Here is an 11278-nt window from a genome sequence, read left to right as displayed (position 1 = left end):
GTTGGCATAAAGTCATTTAGATGTCCCATAGCAGAAGAGACTGCCTTGGGGAGTCTTGGTTCCTGCCCCTGCCCCACTCAAGGTTTCCAAACAAAGCTCTGTTTGGATTTGATATGTTGTGGAGGGGATTCTTTTTTTCAGATTGAGGTTGAAAATATATGGTCTTTGAGGTCTGTTCAAACTCTGAGAGTGTGACAATTGAATAATGTTATGCCCCAGTTTCCTCTTTTGCAAAATGTAAACAATAATACTTTTCCTCTCAAGACTGTTGTAAGGAAACATTTTTCCAAAGCATAAAGTGCTACATAAATTTGAGTTGTTATTCAGTTAACTGTGAGGATGTTTGGTACAGTGTAGATACAGTTTTAGTTGTCAAATTTCTATCTCTATAAAACTATTCTCATTGTTTCTGATCTCTCCCCCCCAACTCCAACCCTTCCCTATTATTTTTGTATCTTAGCTGTATCTACACAATGTCAAAATTTGTGGATGAAAAGTTAAAAAACAATTGTGTTAGTTAAAATAATCTAGATATTTGCATGGATCTGGGAGATTGAATGAAATTTTCATATTTCATCCAGACATTTGGCATTATCTAGAAAGAGACTTTGTTTTCACAATCATATTGGAATTATTTATTGGTCTTTCAAGTCACAAAAGATTTTGTGGGAGTTTTGCCATTTTGCAACTGGCTAAGAATACTAACAGGAAAAGTATGTAGGGATTACTGAAGGAAAAACTTGAATGTGTGCTTTCATGCTAACATAAGTGTTACATAGGGAATGTTCTTTTATTTTTATGCCTACTCACTCCCCGTTTTTAGTGCCTTCCTGAAAATGATAACACTGTAGTAGTGAATAGAATTCAATTTTAAAAAGGGGTTTTGTACATGAAACTTACAGAATGTTAATACCACTTTGCACACAGTAGGTGCTCAATAAAAACTTGTTGGATGAATGAATGCCACTATGCAGTACTGATAGTGTACAATGTCACAGGAACCTAACTGCAACTATCATTATTGTAAGTGGGCTTGCATAAAAAAATTTAGAATATTGCCCAGATTCCTAAAAGTGACTGAATATAGAGGGTGTCCCAAAAGTCTTAATGCAGCTTTAAGCTTAATTTGGGCAGTTTTAGTAGCTTAAAACTGCATTTAAACTGTTGGAACAGCCAGTACATGGATAATAGGATTACATATTAAGTATTTTATGAACATATTGGCATTCCTCATTCTTCAGGAGAATAGTTACCAAGACAGATAATTTTCAATTGCACGGGCAGTACTAATATTTCTCATTGTAATTCCTTTCTATTTGTGTTTAAATACATACATATATATGCATATATATATATATATTTTTAACCCAAATTAGAAATCTCTTTTCCTTATAAAGCTTGGCTCTCAGGAAAAATAGCCCTTTTCAGGGGTATTTATATTATTATATTCCTATTATACAATTCATAGAAATACAAATAATGCCATGGTAATTGTACCCAGGGTTAATTAAATAGATTTCTGAACATAATTATAAGTAACAATTTACTAAAAAAAAAAAAAATAGCTGTAGGGGTGGCTAGGTGGTACAGTGAATAGAACACAGTCCCTGGAGTCAGGAGGATCTGAGTTCAAATCAGGTCTCAGATACTTGACACTTACTAGCCATGTGACCTTGGGCAAGTCACTTAACACCAATTGCCCTTCCAAAAAGCCCCCCCCCCAAAAAAAAATAGCTGTAACTATTTGCTTGATGCAATGGAAGGCAAGTTGTAATTATTAAAAATAACTTCTGGTGTGTTAAAGTTTCAGTTTTCCAGGAGTTAGTCACCAGTAGAGGCCCTTAAATAGGCACATACCTGCTTGATATGCAATTCATAGTAACTCAATAGATAACAGACACCTATACTGATAAGGCTTTTGTCCTCTCTTATCTTAGAATTGGTTTGTCCTGTTTGTCCAATTACTGCCTGCCCTTCCTTCCCAGGCCCACCTTTGAATTTGTTTCACTACTGGATGACGGGAGATGAAAAACAAATGAACATCTCTGTAGAGAACAATGTAACTCCTGCTCAAGCCGCTCTTGGCCCTTTGGGAAGTCAGGAAAAGAAGACACTCCTGAGGGGAGAGTGTGTGTGTTGAGGGTATTTCTGGAATTTGGAGAGTAGGTCCCTGCAAGGCTTTGTTTTAGGGCTTAAAATATCAATTTTTGTTGTTGTTATTCACTTGTTTCAGTCATGTTCAACTCCTTGTGACCCCCATTTGGGATTTTCTTGTCAAAGGTACTGGAATAGGTTGCCATTTTCTTCTCCAGCTCATTTTACAGGTGAGGAACTGAGGCAAACAGGGTTAAGTGACTTGCCCATGGTCATGCAGCTAGTAAGTGTCTGAGGCCAAATTTGAACTCAGGAAGATTCCTTCATAGCCGGCACTCTATATACACTGTGCCACCTAGCTGCCTAAGGAGCCTAAAGTTAGTGAGTAAGATGACAGTTAGGGATTATATTCAGATTTCAATGATTGCTATTATCATTCCCCATTGTGGATAATCAGGAATTGGCTTTACTGGGATAATCTGTTGAGCTATACTTCTACAATCCTATAGTTTTCTAGATTTTTTCCCATCAAAATTTTCTGCGATAGAAATAGTATTACTGAAATATATAAAAATATATTCATTGAGATCTTATGCACAGTAATCAGTGCCAAAAAAAGTTGTCATTGTTACTGTTTTTAGCTCTTAGGTCTTCAGGTGGCCCAGAATACTGGTAAACTATTGCTTCCTCCCCCCACCTTTAATGAAAAAAAAATTAGACTTTCTGCTGTTGGCCTTCAGAAGCAGTTAGGGAGCACAAGCGGACACCCACATAAAAGACTTGGTATCTATGCTTCCACATCATGAAACATGCCAGCAAGCACACCATGGCACAGAGCAAATTGAGAACCATCTGGATCAGTAGGAAGAGTTTGAAAGTGCTGGTGATGCTGGTACAGTCACTGACATCCTGGTAAACAAAGGCCCTGCTGAGTGGATCTGACGTGGGCATTTTGCACTGGCAGGAATCGAGGGTGTTTTTGCAGATCAGTTGTGTGAGCTGGGAGTAGTGATGGGCAGCAAAAGCCACCGCCAGCACACAGACGATCAGGCTGAGGGCGCTCAGCAGAAAATAGAACAGCTGCAAGAGAGGAAATGGGAAAGATTTCCAGTTAGAGGGAACAATTCATCCATCCTATAGACAAAGCATGAAGGTCATTTTCTCCTCCCAAAAGTTCTTTGAGACTAGGAACTCAGTTTCTTCATCTGTAAAATGAAGGGGATGGATTTGTGGGCTACTCTGTTAGTCAGTCTTTTTCATTTGTGTCTGACTCTTCATGATCCCATTTTGAGGGCCTTTCTGGCCTTTCTTGGCAAAGATACTAGAGTGGCTTGTCATTTCCTTTTCCAGCTCATTTTACAGATGAGGAAGCTGAGGCAAATAGGATTAAATGATTTGACCGGAGTCACACAGCTAGAAAGTGTCTGAAGCTGAATTTGAACTCACTAAGAGGAGTTTCCCTGACTCCATGTCTCTGTCCACTGTGCCTCCTAACTGTCTGGGTATTCTATAGCTCTACTCTACCTTTAAATCTGTAATTCTATGACTCCCTGATATCTCTGAAGTACATAACAATGCTTCAAAAAAAGCTAAGTGTAGGCCTAATAGAATAACATAGGCACAGTCCTTCACAAACCTTAGAGTGCTATATAAATGCCGGTTATTATATCTGTGACCTGGTGCACATCTGTATTTGCTCAAGAGAGGCTGGAGTATTTCATAAATAGTGTTAATCTATGACAGGGCTGTTCATGTATGAATGCTGCAGTTGTTGTGATGGGCAAACATTAAACAAGCTGGCCACCCTTAAAGACAGATATTGTCTCTTTCAGGGGTAAAAGCATCCTTCCAACCTCAAGAACCCCAGATACTGAGGTTGAAACAAGACTAGGAAATACAGTTGCGGTTTCTGCAGGTCTAACAGAGCTTCAGCCAAAAGCAATAGTAATGAGGCCACTAGCTCCACATCAATGAAACTAGGCTTGGTTTAGTACATGGTCCTAGCAGACATGCTTAATTTATGTCTGCCCTAGTGCCTCTGGGGCTTTATTCCAATAGAGTTCCCAATCCTGGGAGTACAAAAGATTAATGAGCAAGCATTCTTCAACCAGTAAAAATTTGAAAACCATGAGCCTAGAGAGAAGAATGCTGGCCCTGGAACTGGAAAAAACACAACAAAACAATTTGACTCTGGTCCTAGTTTTGACACTGGAGAATTTTCAGATTTAAGGGGAAGCAGCAGCAATGGTGAGGCATAAGGAAATCCTAGTCCTGCTAATTATGCAAACTATGTCAGGGGTGGGGAACCTGTGTCCTCTAGGCCACATGCAGCCCTGTGACTGAATCCAAACCTAGATAGAGTCTGACTCTAACCCTAACCCTAACTCAAACCCTCCCACTCTGACCCAAACTTGAATTCAGTCAAAGGGCCACACTTGAAGACCTAGAGGGCCACATGTGACCTCAAGGCTGCAGGTTTCCAACCCCTGAACTATGTGATCTTGGGCAAATTATGTACAGCTTTGGAGCCTTCTTTTCTTCTTCTGTAAAAGGGAAGGGTGGGGTTTGAACTATTCAATGTCTAATGTCTAGTTCTTTTCTAGACCCTGCTCTCTGAACCATTCTTTCATTTAGCCTGGGCCTAGCCTGGGGGCTCCACATTACATCAAAAATTTTGATAAAAACATTGACCAACTAGGTGGCAAAAACAATAAACAACAATTTTTTTTGTTGTTGTTTTGAGGGGCTAGACTCATGTACTGTCATACTTTATTTACTTGTCCCACTCTAATATCTAAATAAGTGATGTATTCTGGATCAGCATCTAGGAAGACTGGAACTGAAGTACAAGTGCAGCTAGGATGGGCCATAATCCCCAGGTGGCTTTGCATTTGCATCTATATTACTTCCTCTACTGGTGGGGACCATCCATTAGATAATCAGGTTAAAGACCTGAGCATGTGGGTTTGGGGGAATAGGAGGGTGGGGTAGGGGAGGGACTGATATTTTCAGATTCTACTTTGGTGGTCTTAGTGGGGCTGAGAATACACCACAGGAGTTGGTGCATTCATCTGAGGCCAAAACTCAATATTTGAGATCATCTTGACCACAGAATCACCATCTCTATCATTTTCAATTCTCAAAACATTTTGAGGTTGTCATCTGCATACAGCCCAAGTTATCTCTTCCATAAAATATTTTTTTTGGCAAACATTTGCTAAACATTCTTGTTGTTTCTTTTAGACAGAGTCAAGAGTATTTACACTTCAGAGTCCTCAGAGATATATACTAGAGAAATACAAAGTACTTGATGCTAACTGACATGGCCAAAAGGCAGAATATTACTTTTATGACATCAGGCTGAAAATATCAAGTTGCTCCAGATCCATGAATTCTTGACACCAAGAATACAAATAATTATGCTGTCTACATGTGGGTACGAATGTTGCCCATATGTTTCTCTGTAAAGCCAAGAGTAGTGATGGAAGTAGTAACAATTAAGATCTGGATCAGATAACCAACTTCTCATCTTGTCTTCCCATGCTTCCTGATTCCATAGAACTGGAGAGACTGGGGAGACTGACCACCATGGGCTGAGGTCCTCACAGTGGAGTTAGATAGAAGGTGCCCCCTACCTGGCCTGGGCACCCGTTACTATTCTTGATTCCTAGAATAAAGGGTGTGAGATCAACAAAGAAGATGGTTAACTAATGGCCCATTAGCTTCCAACCACTCCACAGCAGTAAATTCAGCTTCAGCCTTTTTTCCAGTTTCCATCCTCTTCAGCTCTACCCTTCCACTCTATACTCTCAGAAATTTACACTGTTATAATGCAGTGGAACTGTCACTAGATTTAGATTCAGGGGTTCAAATGTCACACACTGTCACTGTGCCTGTGACCTTGAACAAATTACTATATTTTTCTAAGCCTCAGTTTCCTCATCTGCAAAGTGAAAGAGTTGGAAGAGATAATCTCTGTCTCTTTCATCTAAATCCATAATTCTGGATACATAGATAATGCTTCTAGATTCTTTTCATCTTCTTATGCTCACTGAGCCTGCATTTCTCCTGAAGATAATGTGTCTCTTGGAGCCTGTTCTAAGTCTAGCTGTTCCTTCTTTCACATTTGTTAACATGAAAGGTTGGGAAGAGGAGCTCACATTCTCCTTGTTCTCCTTTTCACTTTGAGACTCTCCCTTATCCATTAACATTCAGCAACTACTTCTCTTTCTTTAAAGATCTTTCCATAATTCTTTTTATCTTTGTGTTTTGGATCGTTCCTCTAACTCCCAGTTAGTTCTGTAACTGGCTCATAGTTTTCTGACTCCAACTACCATTCTTTTCAAATGCCTTGAACTTTTCAGTTCCTTGGTCTTCTCAATACCCTCAACCTCAATTTCCAATCTACCTCAATCACATACACAAACAAGAGTCTTAGATTGTAGCCAAAACAAACAAACAAACAAAAACAAAAGGAAATCATTTAATTTGCCCCAGGTGCAGAATTCCTAAATATGTCTCTGGCCATAACTATCTCTTTCCAACTATTTTCATTTTCAACACTTGGTTGTAGTTTAAATAGTAAAAATTATGCTCCCCCCCCTCACTCCCTTGCTTTAGGCATAAGACCTCTTCAATTCATAATGATAATTATCCCTAGTGCCCAATCTGTAAGTAATTCAGGGTTTTTTATTTAGATTATTGTCTTATAACCATTCCAATATATATCTGTGGTAGGAAGGAAACTGGAATGGTCTCCTTTTTTTAATGAAGATGTTTTAACTGAGAGAGGTTAAGATTAAGTTCACACTAAGAAATAGCTTCTGGTTCTTAATATCAATGCTCTACCCTCTGACCCACATTGTCTTTGTTTTGTTCAAGTGTTTATGATATGTGAAGTAACTGTACATATTTCATTTACAGAAGCGATGTGAAATAATGTGGTTACATAAAATCACTGATTGCTTAATTTGTAGTAAATTTCCTCAATATGCAATGTGCTATAAACCCTTAAAAACTAATTTATTTATGCCCATGCATGTCACATATATTGAATCTGATTCTTATACATCACAATTTGTTTGCACATAGGAGCCATGGAATCAAGCTTTTAAAATAAAAATATTTAGTTGATCAAAATAAGCCTGTGGCCTATATTCCTTAGTGTTAGAACATTTATCTTTCGGCTTGACAGCAACAAGCTTCTGGGTTAAAATCTACAATTTTAAACCAAGCCTCTTGTTTTACCTACGCAACATGAGTAAAATATCAATAAAAGTGTTGGCAATGACCTTGGAAAGCCAGGCAAATATATCTTGATAAAATCCAAACTCAGGACATATTTGTCTTGCAACTGTTAAGAAACATCAGTCTTTCAATTCACATGTCAGCTGGGTGTGTGCGTGTGTGTGAGAGGAGGGGATGTGAAGGGAGGAAGAGCATGGCCTCTTAGAGATTTGGAGAATAGTGGTCGCTCCCTCCCCTCCTGCTGCTATAAAGGAATTTTAGAACGTACATCTCTGTTTAGAAGCCACAGCTCTCCCTGAATTTAATTAGACCCTGACTGCAGCTTTACAGTGAGGGTGACTTCAGGATAAGGGTGGTACTATTTAAATTTAATTACCTCCCCCTCTGGCTGGGATAGTAAAGGGACTTCCTCTAAAGCATAACTGAGGATTCAGCTTCAGCCAGTGCAGAGCTACCAAAATATCTCCCAAATGTGGGCACAAGGTAATTTGCTCATAAATACACTCCTGAGGAATTTGCCGGGAATGTGTCTGCAAGCCACATGAAAATGGATGCATTTCTTAAAACCAAGGCGGGAGTCCAGAGAGAATAAGCTGGAAACTGAAGGCAGGCCTGAGATCAGCAGACAAATCCCATGACAGCCCCAGAGGCAGTTTGGCAAAGGGCAAACCTGGTGGTGGTGTGGAAATGCTGCCAAGGAGCCAGAATGTACCTCCTAGAAAAGACCTTTTTCCCCCAAAATTTGAGAGAAAAAGGGAGATCCAAGGACAATCAAACACACACACACACACACACACACACACACACACACACACAATCAAAGGACAATCAAATACATACACATCACAGTTAGAACTGGAGAGACTGGGGAGACAGTGGAGTGGGTAGAGGAAAATGACAAATTCCAATTGAGTGGCTCAAGCAGTCCCCAACCCGAAAGAATGACTATTTGGAATGGAAGAGAAGAAAAATATTCAAACTATTCAAGACTATTCTGCTCTGCTTGTGACATTACAGATATCAGATGTCTTGGGAAGAAAGATGCCCTTTGTTACCTACAGCCTCTATACCATAGGAGTGCTGGCACAAAAGGAACCATTTGGGATTTGCTAGACTTCTTCAAACCTGGAGGTTCCTCTATTTTATTTTAAACCTAAAGCCAATACAGTGTGCATTTTAGACAACTGGCAAGGAGTGCCACTAAAAGTCACATTGAGGAGTGGAGAAATGCAGCCTTAGTATTTGTCAATGCCTGTCGTAAGCGGAAAAATGTGAGCTAATGAGCTCTTCCGTGTGGAATTCTCCACCTGGCTGACACTGGAGGATTTGTCCTGCCCCACCCCCCTCACGTCTTACTTTCAAATGTTGCATGAATGTCAGGATGGTTTTTCAGGGCTCTGATAGTGTCTCTACACTCTCCCTAAGTCATGGTGAGAACAATTGAAGTCTATTGTGAAGCTAGCCTATCATGTATGCCTTGGTGAAGTAGGTACCTGTAATATGACAGGCTTACCTATTGAGTTGACCTGCTGGTCCCCTGTTCAAGGCATTTGCTTAAACCAATTTCAGTCCATTTCAATAAGTTACTCTGGAGTGGTGGTTTTCTCTTTTTTCCATAGAAAAAAGGCCAAGCTTGCCCACTGCATCCGGGTCCATCTCCAGTCATCCTGATCTGTATCTTGCCATTGGACCCAGATGGCTCTGGAGGAGACAGTGAGGCTGGTAACTTTGCATAGCCCTCTCTCACTTAAATCCAATTCATTTGCATGGCATGGCATGGTCCTCTTCAAGAATGAAGGCCAAACAGCAGTAATAGAACCCTTTATTCTAAACAAAACTTTGGTATAAACTATGTAAGTAAAATCCTCTCAGATGATTATTTTTAATGCCTATTAAAAAAAAAACTACAAGGTTCATTTAAAACAACAGCAACAGCGGGGTGCTTTAGGGTTCCTTGTAGACCATTTTGAGAAACACTGCTCTAGTAAATCTCACTAAGGATCCATGTCAACTTTTATGGTGAAACAGTTAAGGACCAGGGACAGCTAGGTAATGCAGTCTCTTCTTCCTGAGTTCAAATCTGGCTCCAGATATTTACTAGCTGTGTGACCCTGGGCAAGTCACTTAACATTGTTTGCCTCAGTTGCCTCATCTGTAAAAAAGCTGGAGAAGAAAATGACAAAACCACTCCAGTATGTCTGCCAAGAAAACCCCAAATGGGGTCATGGAGAGTTGGACACAAGTGAAAAACAACTAAACAAACAAACAAAAAATAAGGACCAAAGTCTGCTGCTGCAGCATGGTTTGTAACAAAAAGACCACCAGGATGAAAATCCAAAGACTTGGGTTTGAAACCTGCTTTGTGATCTTGGACAAGTTATTTAGCTCTGAGGTACCTCCATTTGCTCATCTGTAAAGTGAAAGTTGAACTAGATCACATCTAAGGTCCCTTCTAGCTATGAGCTGCTATAAAATCTCTGTGCTGGGTGGATCCCTGAGGGATGGATCATGGCAGAGACCACAGATTGCTGACATTTTTAGTGTCATAGATCTCTCTGGCTCTCTGATGAAGCCTATGGACCCTTTCTTAGCATAACATTTTTAAATAATTGAGGAAATGTTAAATTTAAGTTAGAGGTTAATGAAAATAAAGATGTGATTTTTTTTCCATCCAAGTTCAGAAATCCCTTGTAATGTATCTACACCCTAAACTAAAGACCCATGGTATAAAGGGAAAATAAAATAAAAAATCTAGGTATGACAGTCCATTGCCTTTCATCTTCCATGATCAACTGTAATTTGTTTAAATATGTATTAGTGCATTTTGTTTTCTCAGATTCTAACATTTTCAAATTAGGCATTTATGAAATTTTCTTGATTTAAAAATCACTCAGTATATTTATATTTGTTTTTCTTAGAGCAAAAGAATGAACAATATGAGAGGAGAGAAAACAAAAGTACAAGAAACCTTTTTGTTCTCTGCTGCTAAAGGAGTGGAGGAAATGTAGGAATTTGATTTTTTCCCCCTTGCTTTGAATGCTATGTATCTGTCCTGTTAAGCCCTTTAAAAGGGTGTGTCTACATCACCCCTTGGAACAGATTCTACTATGCAATGGAAATGCCAAGGACTTGATTCTGCTCCAATCCAATCCACTCTCCATAGCAGAGGAAAAGTATACTCAGCTGATGAAAACACTTTTGGTTGCCAAATCTTGTAGGTTGCTCTCCTCGATTCCAAAAGGGGTTGTGGAATAAGCTACTGTAGATGTACCCAATATGGTTTTTGTCTCTATGAGCCCTCTCATAAGATTTGTATAATTCTTCCATTTAATAAATATATATTGAGGGGTAGCTAGGTGGCACAGTGAGTAGAGCACAGGCCCTGGAGTCAGGAGGACCTGAGTTCAAATCCGACCTCAGGCATAAAACACAAAAACTAGCCATGTGACCTTGGGCAAGTCACTTAACCCCAATTGCCCTCCAAAAAGCAAAAATAAATAAAAATATATGGAAATATATAGTATATATATGTGTGTACACACATGTATATAAACTTATACATGTGTGTGTAGGTGTATATATACACCTACACACACATGGAAATAAGGAACTCAGCAAAGCCTATTGTTGTTGAATCAATGTTGTAAAGCCTGTGAATCTCCAGGGTTGTCTCCTTTCTTATTGGCATCTTTTGTTTTTAACATGCATCACCTTCATTTCTAAATATATCTTTCCTCATATCCAGTGAGTTATTCCTTGTCACAAAGAACTAGAAAAGCAGTTCCACAAAGCTAAACAACACATCAACCATATGTAATCGTATGTGCGATATTTCACACCCATAGTTTACTTTTGGGAAGCAAAAAGGAAAGCACATGCATAGCTCTTTTAGTGAGACTAATTGTTTCATATCGACCTAATTTCTGGGAATTATTAA

At 39.3% G+C, this 11278-nt stretch overlaps 1 protein-coding gene across 3 annotated transcripts in view; it reads right to left on the bottom strand.

Annotated features, from left to right (window-relative positions):
• Window positions 1-607: 607 nt before the first annotated feature.
• The window catches only part of LOC138175798 (sarcospan-like), a 50774-nt gene continuing 40103 nt past the window's right edge, over window positions 608-11278 (bottom strand). For all 3 annotated transcript variants that reach the window (XM_069106288.1, XM_069106289.1, XM_069106290.1), the window contains exon 3: window positions 608-3174. In XM_069106288.1, the coding sequence (XP_068962389.1) occupies window positions 2809-3174 (366 nt within the window). In that variant the 3' untranslated portion in view covers window positions 608-2808. The remainder of the gene's footprint in view (window positions 3175-11278) is intronic.

Source organism: Petaurus breviceps, unplaced genomic scaffold (genome assembly GCF_028583685.1).
Source record: "Petaurus breviceps papuanus isolate PSGF00001 unplaced genomic scaffold, PetGlider_PUasm1.0 79, whole genome shotgun sequence".
In the NCBI taxonomy this organism is placed as follows: domain Eukaryota; kingdom Metazoa; phylum Chordata; class Mammalia; order Diprotodontia; family Petauridae; genus Petaurus; species Petaurus breviceps.
This window is presented reverse-complemented; position numbering and strand designations above follow the sequence as displayed.